The following is a 20127-nucleotide window of genomic DNA, read 5'->3' as shown; positions in this document are numbered from 1 at the left end:
GTAAATGCAGACCTGTTATCTAAGAGACACCGAAACCAGTCATTAGAGAATCCGTGGGATTCTCCCCCAATAAGACTGGCCAATGGCACCAACTGCAGTCCATTAGGAATAACCTGGCTGACCATTGGATTTATGGGCAAGCGAGTCTATCAGCGGTTTGTGATAGTGCAGGACCTGTCATCCCCCTTTGTTCTTGGGATGGACTTCATGACTCGCACTTCACTGACAATACATGTCCCAACAAGAACTGTAATTATGGATGATAATCCCCCATGTCTTGATGAACTCTGTGAAAATGGCTTTGTGGAAGCTGATCTTGAGTGTGGAACTATGACCCTGCAGAACACCCCGCAACTCCATGATAAGGCTGGAGAAGCTAACTTGGATTCTGAGGAACGGGAAGAACTGTTGGAGTTGTTAAATAGTTTTGGTGACCTGTTTGATGGCCACCTTGGTCGCACTTCTCTGGCAGAACATGTCATTGTAACTGGGGATGCAAAGCCTGTTAACTTGCCACCATACCGCACCTCACCAGCTAAAAAGCAGATCATAGAAGAGCAAGTGGAAAAAATGCTACAGGATAACATCATCGAACCTGCATCAGGACCATGGGCAGCCCCCGTGGTCATTGTGAACAAACCCCCCCGCGAACCACGGTTCTGTGTTGACTTCCGTGGTCTGAATCAGCTGACCGTGAAGGATTCTTACCCACTCCCGCGAGTGGATGAATCACTGGACTTTCTGTCGAGAGGGAAGTTTCTCACAACACTAGACCTCGCTCGAGGTTACTGGCAGGTCCCCATTGCTGAAGAAGCTAAACCAAAGACTGCTTTTATCACGCACTGTGGCCTGTTTCAGTTCAGAGTCCTTCCTTTCGGCCTGTGTAACGCCCCTGCGACTTTTCAGCGGCTTATGAACAATGTTCTAGCTGGCCTGATTTATAAGTCCTGCGCGGTGTATCTAGATGACATTGTTGTCGCATCACCGACCTTTGAGCAACACCTGCTTGACTTAAAAGAGGTCCTTGGTAGGCTTCAGTCCGCTGGCCTCTCTTTAAAGCTGAGCAAATGCCAATTCTGCCTTTCAGAACTCACCTTCCTTGGTTATCGGGTTACGCCGGCTGGCATTCATCCTGACCCTGACAAGGTGAGAGCTGTGACTGACTTCAGAGTGCCGACCACAACAAAGCAGGTGCGACAGTTCCTTGGCCTGACTGGCTACTATCGCCGCTTTGTGCAGAGCCACTCTTCGCCCTCACTAAAAAGGACGTACAGTTTCACTGGGATGACAAGTGCCAGGCAGCTGTGGACTTTCTGAAACATTCAATAACCTCAGCGCCGGTCCTCAGGTTCCCAGATTTTTCGCGTCCATTCTTCATTCACACTGATGCATGCGATGCTGGTCTTGGGGCAGCATTAATGCAAAAAGATGAGGATGACAAAGACGTTGCTGTAGCTTTTGCTAGCCGGGCTATGCACAAATCGGAAAAGCCCTACTCAACTCCAGAGAAGGAGTGTCTGGCCGTGATCTGGGCCTTGGAACATTTCCGACCCTATGTTGAAGGCTTGCACGTCACCATTTACACCGACCACAGCAGCCTCAAGTGGTTGATGTCTCGACCGAATCCCTCTGGCAGGCTTGCTCGGTGGTCTCTGCGCCTTCAAGACTTTGACTTCAGCATCATCCACAAACCTGGAGAACGTAATAAGGTGCCCGATGCCCTTTCCCGTAATCCTCTACCAGATGTGGATGCCCCCATTGATCTTCTCCCTCCCTATGCCGTGATTGGGAGCATGGACCTTCGTGCTCTACCTTCTGTGATTGTTTCGGACCGCCTGCATGTTCGTCAGCTGCAGCTTGAGGACCCAGTCACAGGCCCGTTGCTCAATCAACTGGAAACTGACCAACAAACGGGGGAGAATAATCAAGATCTGGAACAGTACGTTGTCCATGACAGTCTCCTCTATTTCCTCGACCCAAAGACAAAGTGTGGTCTCCACCCACTCAAGCAGCTTAAACTGTTTGCTCCTACTGCCCTCCGTGGTTATCTGCTCAAATATTACCACGATCATCCCACAGCTGGACACCTGGGCATTGCAAAAACGCTGGCACGCTTGCGTCTCAGATTCTTCTGGCCACACATGAACTCTGACGTGAAAAAGTATGTGGTCTCATGTTGTTTGTGTCAAACCACTAAGCCGAGTCAAAGAAAAACAGCAGGCCTTATGGTCCCTATCCAGCCACAAAGACCATGGGAGTACGCAGGGGTGGACTATGTTGGCCCACTGCCCCGCACACAAAGGGGGAATGCTTATATCCTTGTTTTTGTGGACTATTTCTCAAAATGGGTCGAGGTGAGTGCTGTGAGAGAAGCCACTGCTCAAGTTGCTGCGAACAATTTCATTACTGACATTTTTGCCCGACATGGTTCTCCCTCACACCTTATTTCTGATAGGGGAACGCCTTTCGTCAGTGAACTCTTTGAGCATGTTTTGTTGACTCTTGGGACTGAACACAGACTAACAACTGCATACCATCCTCAAACGAATGCAACTGAGCGTGTAAATCGCACTTTGAAAACGGCCATTCGAGCCTATGTTGGGGATAAACACACCTCTTGGGACAAGTATCTTCCCCAGATCTGTTTTGCACTGCGCACTGCGCCTCACGAGAGCACAGGCCTGAGTCCGTCCATGATGCTGTATGGGCGAGAGTTGGACACGCCCTTGGACCTTGTCACTCAACCCTCCTGGGAGGGACTGAGCGACCCGGAAACATCCCACTCAGATAACCTGAGAGCTTCGCTTCGGGATGCTCACGAACATGCTCGCTTGGTGCTCGGAGAGAGTCATGAAAGGCAAAAGCGCTACTATGATCTGAGACGTCGCACGGTTTCTTATGAAGTTGGGGACCTCGTCAGGGTAAAGTCACACCCAAAATCAGATGCATCGTCCAACTTCTCTGCTAAGTTGGCCCCGCTTTACACGGGTCCCTACCGCATCTCCAAGAGGATGTCGGATGTGAATTACTCTCTCACCACAGTGGACACTGGGGAGAGAGTGGGAGTTTTTCATGTTGCGAACATGCAACCATTCCATACCTGGGACTCAGCTTTGTCTAGCCAGCGTGCGAAGCTAAATGCTACAGCAGCTTTGGATCTCAGTGTCCCGGACAGCAGTTTGCCTCCTGCTCTTTCAGTCCCGGGCCGCATTGACTGTGACGCGGTTGACGCAACTCCCGCGGTCTTTAGCAACGCCCCTGCTGAGACTGACTTTGACTGTGCTGACGCTGCCCCGCTTGTCATGGACCAGAACTCTTTCCAAGAGACTGCTGATGTTGCTCTGGAGACAGAGGTTAACAGTTCACCTCCTGCTGCCGATGGGTGTGCTGTTAGAGGTTCTTATGACCTCAGACCAAGACGAGTTCCTAGGGTCACCGCTGACTGGTCGGTCAATAGGTGGACCAACCCTTTTCATACTGACAGATTTGACATAAAGTGACCTTGTTTGCTTTCTGATGTGTTTCATGTGGTCTACTGTTGTCACAGGACCGTTGTTTGAGTTTTCTACGATTCATGTTGGCACTGTTTTCATGTTGTGGTGATATGTTCATGCTTACTGTTGCAATTTTTGGGGAAACGGTGGAAACGCAATGTAACAATAAGAGGGAATTTCATTCTGTCATTGTCCTGGCTATCCTAAGCTTATTTTCTTTCTTTGACATTTATTTAAATGGACATTCACCATGTGGGACACTGTCATGTATGCCAGTTTGTCAATATTGCACTGTACATTTCCCTGTTTTGGTTTTAACTTCTTATCCTGCTGACCATGTATGGAGGCTGGTTAAGTCTGGACTGTACCAATGCTGTACAGGTGTGTAACAATTCCTCCACGACCTGCTTACTACCTAAAGTAGCTATGTGTAGTGAAAGGGGGTAGCGGGAGGAGGGTCACCTGGGTCCGGCTGAGGGCAGCCTTTGTTTAACCCGGGGGGAATATGTAACAGCCACTATGGTGTGGTGTCCCTTTAAGACACCCAAGTCGAGGGTTGATGGTGTCATCAGTGTGTGCCACTGGTCTCTCTCTCTCTCTCTCTGTGATGGTGTGGACATGTGCTTGCACGCTAGTACATGAGGAGGGACGGATTTTATGTTTTACCTCTCCAGACACCTTTGTTTGCAACGTTATGGGTTGTACGAACACTGTGCGCTATGTTTGTTAAGCTGCAGCCGTTCAACCGGGCTTATATGGTTGATGAAGAGAAGGTATATTAAAGAACACACTGTGGATTCCCCAACGCCAGCGTGAGTGTGTATTCTTTTGGCTACCCTGCTAGGTGTTTTGCCGCCTCCTCTCAACCACTAAACGCAACCTGACGTTACAACACCCATGTTTCTGCCTGTAGAACTGACCCTTGTGTGTGAAGTAGGTGGAATGAAGACACAATTCCAAAAGCAAACACACTTGGTCGGTGCTGAGAGTGGTCCTGTTGCTGAGGTTGGTGTCATCCTGTAATCTCTTACGGACTACCTCCAACGCTTCCGTGACTGGGATGCAAGTGAAGAGAGATGTAACGTCATACGAGACCATGGTTTCATCTGCCTCCATGATGACATCTCTCACCTTCTCAACAAAATCCAGGGTGTTCTGGATGTGGTGTTCAGAGCTGCCCACCAGCGGGTTGAGGATCGAAGCCAGAAACTTGGAGATGTTATAGGTGACAGAGTTGATCATGCAGACAATCGGTCTTAAAGGTGCACCCTGTTTATGTATTTTTGGTAAACCATACAGACTTGGTGTAGACTCCCCTGGGTACAGCCTGTGGTATGAGGTCCGGTCAATAGCCTTGTCTTGTTCTAACTGCTTCAGACAGTCTATCGCCCTCTTCCTGTAGCCACTTCCTGGGTCTCGTTTTAGGGGCTCATAAGTATTTTCATCACTGAGTAGTGGCAAAATCTTCTCATGATAGTCTTTCTGGTTTAGCAATACTGTGCACCTACCCTTGTCTGCCGGAAGGATGATAATGTTGTTGTCATCACTAAGTGATGTGAGTGCCTGGCTGCCGGCGGAGCTCACGGGCGCGTCACTGCAACCCCCCCTGGCTTCTGCTCCGCGGCTGCTGGGTGAACCCTCATCTGGGACTCTCCTCAGCTCTTTCTGGGACAGTGGAAAATAAAATAAATTCATAATTATAATAAAGGTCAATCAAATGGACCAATATGGCAAGGCCATGATGATCCACTTGGTAAAATAAATCCGCTTGGCATCTTTCTTGGCCTTCAGACAACAATTCTGATGGCTAAAGATCCAAACGGGACACAAGAAAAAAAAAAAAGTGATGTGAGTGCCTTCCTCTCCTCCATGGGGATGTTGGATGCTGGGGGCTTTGCATTGCTGAGACAGGCCGAAACTTTCGTCCGTAGTTGCTCTGCTTCCACTTCTGCAATATTGTTGTTACGAATTGCTGTTTCTGTGGCTGTGATCAGCTCCACTAGCTTGGAGATTTACTTTCCTGGATGACTGAGAATGCATCAAGACATTGTACTGGTTCATTTATTACTTCACAGTGTAACTTTTTCAGCAGCTATTTAGAAACAACTCAACGTCCTTTTGGGGACAAAAACTAATCCTCTCAATTTTAGACAAGGTTCAAGCTGATGTTTGACGTTCACGTCCAATCACAGTTTTCATTTGGGTGATAAGTAACAAACGTCCATGTCAGTAATGTTGTCATTAGTGAAATACAAAGCAGTCAGTTTCCATCCATCAAATGAACAAACAGCAGACATGCTGTCCTTCATGTATAATATGATTTCTTCATTTTCCAGGTGGTAACTATGACGAGTCCAGAGGACTTTGCTGAGTTCAAGTCACTCATTGAACTGGAGAAAGATCTATCATCCAAGCCAAGTGGCCGACTGAAAACAGAAAACACACAGGATTTATTGGAGCTGATGGAGGAGACGTACAGAGGAGAGAGTGTGGAGGAGACCAGAAAGGCTTTAATGAAGATGAACAGGACTGATCTGGTGCAGAGATTATCAGGTATCACCTCAGGAACCACAAATAAGAGAACAAAGACTTAAATATGTGAGAATACTGCACATAGTTTATCACATTCATATGAAACCAGGTGCTGACTGATAGAAAAATCTCTTGACTCTGTGTTGTGTAGTGAATGATGAACAAAGACGTTTATATTTTCGTGCTGCTTTTTATAACGTGGATTAGAGCAGAATATGTGCAGGTCAGGCAGGCTGGCTCATTACAGGAGGCTCAAACACAGCACACTACAAAATAATAGCAGCTTATAGCCGGTGTGCAGTGATATTATGTGACTGTTTCAGGACTTCACAATTACAACAAACCACTGAAACTCTTCTTATTAACAGTTAGACAGTTACAGAGGTCACATGCTCTGTATAGTGGTCGAACACGTGCTGATACCTAATGATCCCACACAGTGCAGTGATCCACTGCCTCTGAGAGAGGGCGCCATTGAGCCAATAAACATCACAAATCCATTGTGGTTATTATGGAATCACACACACCATAAACACTGTTACACAAGCTCAGTTACAGTATTTTGATCAGATCAGAACAAAAACATCCAACATCATTCAACATGGTTGGAAAGTCTTCAAGCAGCTCTACAGGTTATAATTATGTCACTATTAACCCTCATCATACTGACTGAAGTCTGTGGTAGATTTTTGTCATACCTCACAGATGTGTTTTTTTCTATCATTTAAATTTTTAATGAATTTGTCAGGTTGTTGCTAATGTTTCACACAATTTTCTATTTCTGCTTTGATTGGTGTTTCTTTAAAAATACAAATGTTTGTAGGTGTCAGAGGACTCCAGTCAAACAATTCCACCTTTACAGTTTTAATAAATGGGACTTATTAACTGTATTGTGAATTTATTCAGTTGCAGCTGGTCCTAAATTAAAGTAACACACAGTATCTAGTATCTGTCAGTGTTTATAAAGAAGAAAGACTCAGATGCCATCACTGCCTTCATCGTCTGGATGGGGAACTTTCCAGACTAGAAGTTATCAGAATGTTGGAGACGTAGCTGCATCTACTGTACCTGAGAGAGCTGGAGTTCTCTGGTCACGCAACCCATATCAAGGAAGCATGTAACAGACACGCATGTGCAGCACGCTTTGGAGAGACAAAGCGCTTCATGGAGTCACGACCTCCAGCTCTCACTGGGGCAGTTTGAATCTGAATGTGCAACAAGTGGGTGAAAGTAGCACCTCCAAGTTTTAGGCCATGGTTCTCAGCTGGTAAAGGGTGGAGTGCTCACTCCAGGTCACGGACGAGTTCCCCCATTTGGAGGAGTTTAAGTATCTAAGGGTGTCGTTCACAGGGGAGGGGAGAGTGGAGCAGGAGATTGACAGATAGATTAGTGCTGTGTTTGCAGTGATGTGGATGCTCTGCTGATCTGCCCTGGTGAGGAGAGAGCGGGCCCTGATGTTTTAGATTTGTAGGTGGAGCTATGTTCCTGCCCATGCATATGGTCACAAGCTCTGAGGACTGAAAGAATGAGATTATGGATACAAACAGAAATGAGTTTCCTTTAAGTCTATCTGGGAATGTCCTACCAGGAGGAGGCTGCTGGACAGATCTAGACATGTCTGGCTGATCCCAGTTGAGTTTTGTATTGTTTATTTGCCCTTTCTGTAAACAAAGCCATTTTTTGAGTTACGTCTTGTTTCTGTGAGTCTGCATCTGGGTCCTCTCCTGCCAGCACACAGCCGCTCCTTGACACCCACCCCCTGCATGAGACTGTAGGAGCACTTTTACACTCACAGCGTAGGAAGGAGCGCTACTGTAGGTCATTCTCAGCAGGTTATCTTACTCATCAGCTTGTTTGTTCACTGTGCATTTCAGAATCTCACACACACACACACACACACACACACACACACACACACACACACACACACACACACATAAAAGTGATCAGAGTATCCTGTGTGTGCTCTCATTCACAAAGTTAGGCCTCTCTCTAAAATCATTATTAACGAGTTAACGAGGTTTAAGTGTCACTTTGATGTGAAATCTTTCATGTTCTAAATCCTCATAAAGCCTGATGATAAAACAGTTTCTAATCTGACTTTTTCTCTTTCTTTTCTCCTCAGACAAACAGTTTCCTCCACTGAGCCAGAGAGTGAGTAACGTCACATCAGTCGACTTCACACAGTTCAGCTTTGATTCAGTAGATGAAGACTGAAAATGATCTTCATCTTAAACACAAATCATACACATGAGATTCAAGCTGCAGCTTTGTCATGTACACATGAGTTTTATACATGATTGGTGTAGAAATATTAAACCTTATTTACATTTTAAAAGCAGATTAAATTCAAGTCTTTCTGTTTATCAGTAAAGATGCGAGCAGTTAAAGCTCCCCTCTGTTTGTAAAATCAGGAGACTCACTGCAGTTTTTGTAGCTCAGTCTTTGACAGAGTTACAGTCAGGCAGTAAAACAGAGTCACAAACCTGTTCATGAAAATTAAATCCTTCAAAAAGAGGAAAAAATGAGCCAAGAAATAAAAAAACAATCCAAGCAGGTACCCACCGAGCACCAGATGTTCATGGAGGTTATTTTCTGCTCTACATCTGGTCGACCGGTCATGACCTTAAAAAGACGCAGCTTTATGTCTGAAGGTCAAAGGTCATCTTTTCAGGTTTTTAGAAGGAATTGGATTCAAACATGAATTTATTTTTAGCACACTAAAATGTTTCTGTTGATTAAAAATCAAACAGACATTTGAATGGTGCATCGCTGTCATGTGACCTCTGTTTTTACCAGGTAGAAACGATGGAGTCTCTTATTGAGCTGCTTTTGGAGACACTGGCTGATCTGAGAGGCAGCGAGGTCAGAGACTTCATCCAGATCCTGAGAAGAAAACATGGCTCAATGAGCCCCATGAGTCTGCCTGAGATGTCAGACCTGCAGGACGTGCAGGACGTGGTGTTTTTGATGGTGAGGACTTTTGGCCAACAGTCAGTGGAGAAGATCGTGGAGGTTTTAAAGGAGATGGAGAGGACTGATCTGGCTCAGAGGCTGACAGACAGCAGCTCAGAAGCTCAAAGTAAGATAAAGACAAAACATGTTAAAATCATAAAAGTGTTTCTGCTTCAGTTCATATTAGAAACAGTCAGATTTACAGAGCAAAGAGAGCATTGTTGACGAGCAGAAAATGATGTTCAGCAGGTTTAAATGTAACTTTTTTTTTTGTTGATCTCTGTGTATTTTTTTAAAGCTCGATTAGCTTTTATTAAACACTTATTTCCATTTCTGTTAATTTCTCTTTTTAAGACAAACATCTGGATGAACATCTGTCTGCACTGATCCATAAAGTGAGTAACGTCTCATCTGTCTGACTCTGCAGAGTTCAGCTTTGATTCAATAAGATGCAGTTTGAAAATCATAATTTCATCATTTAGATTAAACAGTTGTCACAGAAATGTTTTTAGATTAAAAATCAAACATTATTAAAAAGTGTGTTTACATAAATACATCTTAATAAATAAGATAATAAAAGAAAACAAAGTGTTTCAGAGAACATTCAAAGTTTAAAACAGCGACAAAAACATAAATCTGTAATTTTCTCAGTGAGGAAACATTTTTTCTTTATGAATGTTTGAATTTTCCAGGTTGCAACAATGGCAGCTGTTACAGATGTGCTTCTAGAAACACTGGAGGATTTGAGTGATCAGGATCTCAACAAGTTCATGTGGTTCCTGCAGTTCACTTGTTTTCAGAAGAGTCTTCCACAAATCGAACTGAGTGATGACAGAAGAATAATAGTAAATGAGATGATTGATAAACTTGGTCATCAGTCTGTGGAGGTGATCAGGGAGGTTTTAACAGACATGCAGAGAACTGATCTGGTGCAGAGGCTGTCAGAGAGCAGCTCAGGACTCAAAGGTAAGAGGAAATAATCTGTCAGAGTGTCTGTAATAACTTTAATACATTTTATTTATTCATTAAAGTTTATTTAACCAGGAAAAAATAAACTTGTGACATTAAAAATCTGTTTTACAAGAGTGTCCTGGCCAAGAAGGACAGCTGTACAATAATCATAAGCTGCATAAATTAATACAACAGATATGTTGGGATTATTCTTAACTGTGTGTGGAAGGATTTTAAATATAATATTACACCTTACAGTAAAAATTAATTTAAAGAATTAAATCAGAGAAACTCACAACAAGAACTGCATAATATAAACTTTATTATCATTTATAAATGAAAGAATTTGTTTCCTCTGATTTATTTTGGACAGACGTTGATAAATGAACACATTCAGGTTGTACAAACACAGTAAAATTAAACAGATTTGTTTTCATATTTCAATGTTTAAAGTAAAAATATTCAGCTTATTGAATCAGTGACTTTCTTTAGTAAATGTTGTTTTAAAGCTCTTTGAACTTCTTTCCTTTGAAAATATTTTTCTTTGTTTTTTGCATTTTGAGCTCATTAATATCAGTCTTGTGTTGTAAATGGATCTTTATGTTAGCTTTGATTGAAACTCCACTATGGAGACAGACGACCTGTATGAGGTAAATGATTCAAAGTCTTTTCAGTGATTTCTCTGTGATTGTGTAACTATGGCCTCCTCCTGCCTTCAGTCAGCACAGCTGAAAGTGAAATATTAAAGCTTTTTATTGTCAGGACTCAGTGTTATACTCAGGATGAGCACACATAAAGGACACACACAGTGTTTGTATCATGTAGTTACAGTTTGTATTCAATGTGTTGCAGCTGCAGGATCATCAGCTGAAGGATTTGATGTGGAGGAAACAGAGAAAGGTCAGTGTCCAGAAAACACATGAATCAATAAATACACTCATTGATATGAAGATGAAGAAGATGAAGAAGAAGAATTACTGAATGAAACAGAACTGGATCATTTCCTCACACGTTGATAGTTTCCCATCAAATATGACTTCATGTTAACAAGTTTAATGTTGTTATTAATCCAACTTACAAGGATCATCAGAATGAAATCAAAGCATCAGTTATTTCAAAGTGTCTGATTATTAACACTGATGTTAAATCAGTCATGAATGAAGCTTTTAATCTTTCTTTTCTGTCAGAGAAACACTCTGAGGATGAACGTTGGCCTGCACTGATCCACAAAGTGAGTCATGTCACATCTGTCTGACTTCAGATCATCCAGCTTTCATTTCATAAACACAGGATAGAAATCTTCAATAGAAACAAATGATTTGATTTTGATTGGAAAAGTCAAAGTTTGATAAGTTGAGCGTGTGCAGTGAGGGAGGTCTGCAGCAGGTCAGAAAAGTCCTGAACTTGTTAACAGAAGCAGAATAATTGTTAATCAGCTGTTTGTGATCATTGTGACAAATATGACCAATGACATCATCACCTTATGTGATGGATGATGTCATCTAAACACATCTACATTTGTAAAGTGTTGATGAGAAAACAAACAAACCTGAAAGTGAGAAATGTCACATTTATCTCATGAACATTTTCTTTGAATTTTCCAGGTAGAAACGATGGAGTCTGTTATTGAGCTGCTGCTGGAAGCTCTGGATGGTCTCAATGAGCGAGAGCTACATGAGTTCAATAAGAACCTGCGACAAATTCATCTTCACAAATATTACTCAGTCTTCTCATGGATGCCATACAAGTGGAGAAACCTGCAGGACACAGTGTTTCTGATGGTGCAGACTTACAGCCAACAGTCAGTGGAGAAGACCATGGAGGTCTTAAAGAAGATGAAGAGGACTGATCTGGCTCAGAGGCTGTCAGACTGCAGCTCACTGCCTCGAAGTAAGACAACAAAATCCAAACTCATTAAAGTCATAAAACTGTTTTCATGTCTCATAAACGTCTGACTAAAGTCTTCTTTGACTTTATAAATAATATTTGTAATAAAGACAAAAAAACACATCTTTAAAACATATTTTATGGCTGTTCTGGAAAAATATACTTCAATAAATACATAAAAATGAGACCAGATTAAATCCAAATACTTTGTGAGGAGGAGTAAAAATGACTCCTTCATACTGTTTATTATTGCTGAGGAGGTTTCAGTGTAATTCTGCATATTGTCCATTTTTCCAAAGTCATATTTCCTGAATAATTGTCAGTTAGTTGTTAAATGTGTTTGTCATGAGTGACTTTGAGCACTTTTCTCCTCAGAGAAACACTCTGTGGACGAACGACGCTCTGCACTGATCCACAAAGTGAGTCATGTCACATCTCTGATTCAGTACAAGACAGCAGGCTGAAAGTCAGAGGACTAAAGTATCATCAGTTCTCATGTTGACTCATTTTTCTCATGATTTCTGCTGGATGTTTGTGACAAACTGAAGCTTCATTCAGTTTGACTTCTTCAGCAGTAATTTTCTGCAACACTAATGTCAGGATGTCTTTACCACTGAGGATGAGCTGAGGAAGTGTCAGCATGTACATTTGTCCTGACTCTTCAACAGGACAGAGAAATCTGAAAACATCAAACACTTTCAGCTTAAACAGGAAACTTTATTCTACTTACAAATATTAATAAAGAATGAAAGATAATGTGAAATCAGGGAAAGATTCTTGATGGATATATTTCAGTTTTTATCTGCACAGTGAGAGAAGAACTGCAGCCTGTAAAGAAAAAGTATTCAAACCCATAAAAGTGGATCACAGTTTTATATTTTCTTCATTTTTTTGATAAATGTACCGTGTGGCACAATGTTAAAGACAGAGACATGAAAATATTAGCCCCCCCATTTTATTTGATGCTCAGAGACATTTTCTTTTAGTAAAGCCACTGCAATGTAAGTTTTACTGTTGTATAAGTTCCGCCAGCAGAGGGCGCTCGGTCCTGTACGCATCGGTAGCTGACGCTACACTAGAAGAAGTAGTGTCAGTGGTGAAGAGGCAGCGTATGGCCTGCGCGCCAAAGAGAACTGATTGTCTTATTTTTCTGTTTTTACAGGTAAGCTGGGTGGTTGATAACATAAACAGATGTTATAAAAGTGACAGCCAGCAGTGGCGATTAATGATAAATGTCTTGTTTGTGGCGAATGTTAAGCTAAAGAGCTAATTTCCAAGTTGGTCCAGTTGTTAGCCTATGCAGATCCAAGTGTTAGACTGTACCGAAACTCTGAGCTCGGTGCAGGTGTATTTTTGGGTTAAAGCCACAAGATATATATTTTGCACAATAAGAGAAAGTGTGAATTGCTTTATGTTTAGTTCATGAAGAGTGAATGCTATAGAAATATGTTAAGAAAAACATTGATTTGAAAGAGATCTAGTTTAGTAAATACAGTTAAGAAGACAGGTTCATAAATAGATTAAAACAGTAGTAAAAACAAGATAAAACTGTAATGAGTTCACTATGTTATTCATGTGTATAGTAAAATGTATTTGTGTGATTTAACCAGTTTACAAAGGTGGTGCATGTGAAACTGTATAAGTTACTTGTATAAAGTAATGTCAGCTACACTAGAAGAAGTAGTGTCAGTGGTGAAGACGCAGCGTACGGCCTGCGCGCCAAAGAGAACTGATTGTCTTATTTTTCTGTTTTTACAGTTTTCTGTAAAAATAAATATGTTGCACGGGAGATGAGTTGGCCCATCATTTCAGCAGTGTAACATATTTTGGCGAGCCAGCCAGGAGGTGGCGCTAGTGAGTCAACACAATCACCAACCACCTTCTTTCCCAAGAGACGAACCTTCAACCAAAAGAAATGGAATCTCTGCAACCTCTGCGTGACGAAGTGAGTGCAGCCTTGTGGCAGTTGGAGAGAGAGCATCTTGTGGATGTCTGCAGGCGACTGAAATGTTCTGGCCTGGACAGCGCAGAGTCTCACAGCAAGACCAAGAGGACACTCATCAGGTTGGCAGAGGGCATGTTTGATGATGTGGAGAAAAGTGAGGAAGAGGATCAAGTGAAACAGTTTTATAAAGACATTGCTGTATACATCCAGAGACTAAGCAAAGGGGAGAGTCAGTCAGAAAGGGAACCCCAAGGCATAGAGTCTATGCAAAAGAAAGATCTTGAGAACACCGCATGTGCTACTCCAGTACATATTGCAGATTGCTCACCCAGAGCCCGACCAGAGGCAATGCGAACTCTTCAAGAGGTAACACTGAAGAGGGAGTTTAAAATCTGTGGGCAGATTGGAGAGCATGGGCAGAAGGACAAGCTATCCTATCTCAGCTTGATTCGCCAGATTGAGAATGGGAGTGAAAAAGGGCACTCGGAGACTGAAATTGTGGAAGCGGTAATTAGGGCCATTAGTCCAGGAACGCCCCTAAGAGACATGTTGGAGATTAAACGTGGGTTAACACTTAGCAAACTGCTCACCATATTAAAGGGACACTATAGGGTAGACAGCCCCACTGAGCTTTACCATCAGCTCCTCAATATCTCCCAAGAGCCCAAAGAAACTGCTTTAAACTTTGTATTTCGTGCCATTGAACTTAAAGAGAAGTTGTTATGGAAAGCGGCAAATGAGGAGACAGATGAACTGTACAGCAGAGCCACCATCCAGCGCAAATTCCTCCGCTCCATTGAAACTGGGCTGCTCAGTGACTCTATCAAGTATCAGCTTCTGCCCCCCCTAAACGACATAACCATAACAGATGAAGAACTGATTGAGAAAGTCAATGAAGCTTCAAAGCTAGAAAATGAAAGATTTGAGAAACGGAAAAGGTCCACTGCAGCCAAGATTCCCAAGGTCCAAGAGCTCCAAACAGAATGCCAAACAGCCCTGACATCTGCTCAGAGCCCCTCCAAACCCAGAGAATCCCCCGCTACAGTGGCCATGACAACAGTAAAAAATAAAGAGACTAAGTCAGACACGCAGCAGATTATAGAAGAACTACGTAAAGAGATGAAACAAATGTTTATGGCTGCTATGGAAACCAGTCCCCGCCCCATGGCACCAAAGCAACGAGAAAAAGGCTGTAAAAAGTGCAAAGAAGAGGGGAAAGGAGAGAACTGCCTGCACTGTTTCAAATGTGGGCGAGAGGGCCACTACTCCCGTGGATGCCGAGCACCGAGACTGCCATCGGGAAACGGGGAGGGACTACTGAGATGGGACCAACAGTAGTCCAAAGCCCACGGTCCCATAATGAACAGTCAAGCCCACCAACATCCTCCAAAGAAACTGCAGCTGGTGTCCCATCAGCGATAACTGAGGTTCACTATCTACCCCCTCAACGGAAGTCACGGTTAGTAAGCCTGGTGGGAAACAGATGTACTGTGAACTGCTTTATGGACAATCACCCAGCTAAGGTGTTGTGGGATTCAGGGGCACAGTCCAGCATAGTAAATGAAAACTGGCGGCAAAACCACCTCCCTCACACGGTCATCAGACCTGTTTCAGAACTGTTAGACAATGAGACGCTCACAGTGTTTGCTGCGAATGACACACCCATTCCCTACATTGGTTGGATAGAAGTCAGCTTCAGACTAGGCAGTGATTTGTCTCCAACCAGTGAGCTGCAAGTTCCAATATTGGTATCCAGTGACCCGGCTGTGGCCAGTGATCCCATCATTGGCTACAATGTCATTGAAGCTATCGTGAACCAGGAAGAAGTAAAAACCAAAGGAGGAAGAAAACAGCTAGCACACTATGTGAGTAAAGCATTTGAAATAACTGTACGCACTGCACATAATGTTGTCAAGCTTGTGCAGAACAGCAGTGAAGGCCCAGAGACAGGTGTGGTAAGGACCGGTGTAAGAAGAGTGCCTTTGTCAGCGAACCAAGTCACTACAGTTTATGTACGGGCACACGTTAGTTCGCATGCCCGGGGCCAAGACATGCTCTTTCTACCTGATGGAGCTGACCCACCACCAGAGGGCATAATATTCAGTGATGTACTGGTGAAAATCCCAGACAGAAAAGTACCATATGTGCCCATCCCTGTGACTAACACTACAGACCACACCATTTATCTGGAGAGCCGTAAAGTGATTGGATACCTTGAACCAGTAAAGACTGTATACACAGCTGGCATCCAGACTAAAGTAAATGAGCTGACACAAGAGAACAAAAATGGTACAGAGCTAAAGTCACACAACCCGAGTAACACAGACACGAGAGAACCAACAGAGACCAAAGTCATGGGACCCACCAGTGGATCTCCAGCATCTGGATGAAAGTCAGCGAGCGGCTGCGACAAAGATGTTGCGAGAGGAATGTGAGGCATTTGCATATGACAGTGACGATGTTGGCTGCATACCATCTCTGAGGATGCATATAAGCCTCCATGACACAAATCCTGTGAAAAAGACTTACATGTCCAATCCCAAAACCCCTGCACAACGAAGTGAAAGAGTATTTGCAAGACCTGCTTAACAAAGGCTGGATCACACCATCACGGTCCCCCTACTCATCACCTGTGGTGTGTGTCCGCAAGAAAGACGGCACACTCTGCCTTTGTTGTGACTTTAGGGAGCTCAACCGCAAGTCAGTCCCAGACCGCCATCCAATCCCGAGGATCCAAGACATGTTGGATGCTCTGGGCGGGAGCTCCTGGTTTTCTGTGTTAGACCAGGGTAAGGCGTACCACCAGGGTTTCTTGGATGAAGAAAGCCGCCCCTTAACCGCCTTCATCACACCCTGGGGGCTCTATCAGTGGGTACGCATTCCCTTTGGCCTGAGCTCTGCACCCGCTGAGTTCCAGAGAAGCATGGAGCACTGTATGGCAGGCCTCAGAGACACTATCTGCCTCCCATACCTGGACGACAACCTGGTGCACAGCAGCAGCTTTGATGAACACTTGGAACATATCCGCCTTGTCCTCCAGCGTTACAGAAAGCATGGTGTTAAGCTGACCCCAAAGAAATGTGAACTGTTCAGGCGAAGTGTCAAGTTTCTGGGAAAGCTGGTAACAGGTGAAGGCTACACAATGGACCCGGCAGAGTTGGCCCCGGTGATGGCATTAAAGGAAAAGACACCTGCAACCGTCGGAGAGGTACGTCAAATGCTTGGTTTCCTCTCTTATTACAGGCCTTTCATCCCCAACTTCTCCCGTGTAGCCCATCCACTCTACAGCCTGCTCAGCCCTCCATCTTCTGAGAACTCTGCTCCAGTCTCAGTCGACAAGTCCAAAAAGGAAGTGAAGAAAAGTAAAGGCCACTTACCATCACGGGCGCCCATTCAGTGGACGACCTCCCACCAAGAGACATTGAACCAGCTTGTAGATGCACTTACACGACCCCCCATTCTCGGGTACCCCGACTTCACAGAGCCTTTTGTGTTACATTGTGATGCATCACAAGTTGGGCTAGGTGCTGTTTTGTATCAGCGGCAGCAAGGCAAGATGAGAGTCATAGCATATGGCTCCCGCACCCTGAGTCCAGCAGAGAAAAAGTACCACCTGCACTCTGGCAAATTAGAGTTTTTGGCTATGAAGTGGGCGATTTGTGAACGTTTCCGGGATTATCTGTACCATGCCCCATCGTTCGTGGTGTACACTGATAATAACCCACTAACATATGTGCTCACTACTGCAAAGCTTAACGCCACAGGTCACAGATGGGTTGCGGAGCTGGCCAGCTACAACTTCACCATCCGCTACCGTCCAGGCAAGACCAACGCAGATGCTGATGGGCTGTCGCGAATGCCGCTGGACATTGACAGCTACATGAAGAGCTGTACAGCTGAAGTTGGACAGGAAGCCATAAGCGCATCAATGGAGTCTGTAACGGTGGAGGAGAGAGACCCTTGCCAAGGCGTTGGAGTTATCCAGGTGAGTGCTCTGAAATTAATCAACGATTCTGACACTACCCAGTCTTTTACACCAGACCAGATACGCAGAGTCCAGGAAGCAGATGAAGTTCTGGCAAGAGTGCTCTGGTATAAGTCGCTGGGTAGAAGACCAAGTAGAACTGAGGTGAAGTCAGAGCATCCTGCAGTAGCTGCACTACTCAAGCAGTGGTTGAAGCTTCACGTCGACCAGAATGGTGTCCTGCGTCGCCAAACATCACGCCGAGAGCAGCTACTGGTCCCTAAAGCCTATCGTCCCCTGGTTTTTAAAGAACTCCACCAAGACATGGGCCATTTAGGGGTGGAAAGAACGCTCGACCTGATTCGAGACAGGTTCTACTGGCTGCAGATGGCGAAAGAGGTTGAACACTTTGTTACAGAAGAATGTGAGTGTCTTAAGAAGAAGAAACAGAGTAAGCAGACACGTGCACCTTTGTCCTCGATCCAGTCCACTTACCCATTCCAGCTGGTGTCCATAGACTTCCTTCACCTGGAAAAGTGTAAGCAGGGCTACGAGTATATACTTGTTATCATGGATCACTTCACGAGGTTTGCCCAAGCCTATGCAACGAAGAACAAAGCAGCTAAAACAGTCGCTGACAAGCTCTTCAATGACTTTGCACTCAAGTTTGGCTTCCCGACCAGACTACACCACGACATGGGCAAGGAGTTTGAAAACAAACTCATGGCAAGACTGAAAGAACTCTCTGGTATCCAGGGCTCCCACACGACACCCTACCACCCACAGGGTAATGGACAGGTGGAGAGATTCAACCGCACCCTGCTGTCCATGTTGCGGACCCTGGAGGACAAGGAGAAGGATGATTGGAAAGAGTCGCTAGCTAAAGTCGTCCATGCGTACAACTGTACGAAGAATGAGGCAACAGGCTACGCCCCATATTACCTCATCTTCGGACGTTCCCCACGCCTGCCCATCGACTTGCTCTTCAACCTGAAAAGGGATGAAGCTCATGTGGACTATGATGACTATGTTAGCTGCTGGAAAAAGAGAATGCAGGAGGCGTACACAGTGGCTTCTCAAACTGCTACCAAGGAAGCTGCTCGAGGCAAAGCGTACTACGACAAGAAAGTTAAAGGGAGAGATCTTCAGCCTGGGGATAGAGTGCTCCTCCGGAATCTCACTCCTCGAGGTGGACCCGCAAAGATCCAGTCCTTTTGGGAGAACCAAGTCTACAAAGTGAAGGAGAGGAAAGCAGATGACAGTCCAGTGTATGTGATCAGCCCTGAAAATGGCCAAGGCAGAGATAAAGTGGTGCACAGAAATCTCCTACTGCCCTGTGACTTCCTACCAAGTGAGAAGCCATCAACACAGACTGTTCAGCCCCAAAAAGACTCTCCGACTGTGACAAGGAAGAAGTTCAGACCTCCGCGTAGACAGCATCAGCCAGGGAATGGCGACACATCGGATGATGACGACAGTGGCACCTTCCAGTGGTACCTCAGGCCGGTTCCAGGGAGACGACAGAGGCAGACTCTGCTTAACCCTTTGGCAGAGTCCTTCCAGCCTCATCTGAGTCTCCACTGTCAAGAAGAGGATTTGCCACTACAGAGCGAAGAGGATTTGCCACTACAGAGCGAAGAGGATTTGCCACTACAAACTGAAGAGACTGGGCCTGGGCAGATCCAAGGCCCTGACCCTGACAATGACAGGCCACTGAGTGGTGATGCTATGACTGACATTCTAGCTGCAACTGGTGGTGAGACTGACTCTGTGAGGCAGCGACCAACGGTACTGAGCTATGACACTTTAGGTCAGCCAACTTTGGTTCAGAGGAACTGTACAGTGACTATGGCTCAGGTTATTGACTGTAATGGCTTCTGGAGACCATGGGCTGTGGGAGTGTGTTAAAGCTATGGTTGAATAGATGATGCACACAGAAATGTCAGGTGACATTTAATTTTGTGGGGGAGAGTGTGGCACAATGTTAAAGACAGAGACATGAAAATATTAGCCCCCCCATTTTATTTGATGCTCAGAGACATTTTCTTTTAGTAAAGCCACTGCAATGTAAGTTTTACTGTTGTATAAGTTCCGCCAGCAGAGGGCGCTCGGTCCTGTACGCATCGGTAGCTGACGCTACACTAGAAGAAGTAGTGTCAGTGGTGAAGAGGCAGCGTATGGCCTGCGCGCCAAAGAGAACTGATTGTCTTATTTTTCTGTTTTTACAGGTAAGCTGGGTGGTTGATAACATAAACAGATGTTATAAAAGTGACAGCCAGCAGTGGCGATTAATGATAAATGTCTTGTTTGTGGCGAATGTTAAGCTAAAGAGCTAATTTCCAAGTTGGTCCAGTTGTTAGCCTATGCAGATCCAAGTGTTAGACTGTACCGAAACTCTG

The 20127-nt window shown here is 44.5% G+C and overlaps 1 protein-coding gene across 5 annotated transcripts in view; it reads left to right on the top strand.

The window, feature by feature from the left end:
• The window catches only part of LOC146564949 (uncharacterized), a 48571-nt gene that overhangs the window by 7563 nt on the left and 20881 nt on the right, over positions 1 to 20127 (top strand). For 4 of the 5 annotated variants that reach the window (XM_085292760.1, XM_085292758.1, XM_085292762.1 and 1 more), the window contains exons 2-10: positions 5831 to 6047; positions 8152 to 8180; positions 8826 to 9108; positions 9336 to 9376; positions 9674 to 9947; positions 10785 to 10832; positions 11120 to 11163; positions 11537 to 11822; positions 12195 to 12238. In XM_085292760.1, coding sequence (XP_085148886.1) covers positions 5840 to 6047; positions 8152 to 8180; positions 8826 to 9108; positions 9336 to 9376; positions 9674 to 9947; positions 10785 to 10832; positions 11120 to 11163; positions 11537 to 11822; positions 12195 to 12238 — 1257 coding nt within the window. In that variant the 5' untranslated portion in view covers positions 5831 to 5839. Of the gene's footprint in view, positions 1 to 5830; positions 6048 to 8151; positions 8185 to 8825; positions 9109 to 9335; positions 9377 to 9673; positions 9948 to 10784; positions 10833 to 11119; positions 11164 to 11536; positions 11823 to 12194; positions 12239 to 20127 lie in introns of all 5 variants that reach the window. The other variant, XM_085292759.1, reaches the window with a different exon arrangement.

Source organism: Mchenga conophoros, linkage group LG11, assembly GCF_057382185.1.
Source record: "Mchenga conophoros isolate Kocher_MC1m ecotype Shallow Benthic linkage group LG11, M_conophoros_male_GT1.1, whole genome shotgun sequence".
Classification (NCBI taxonomy): domain Eukaryota; kingdom Metazoa; phylum Chordata; class Actinopteri; order Cichliformes; family Cichlidae; genus Mchenga; species Mchenga conophoros.
The sequence above is the reverse complement of the archived record's forward strand: the minus strand, read 5'-3'. Positions and strand labels throughout refer to the sequence as shown.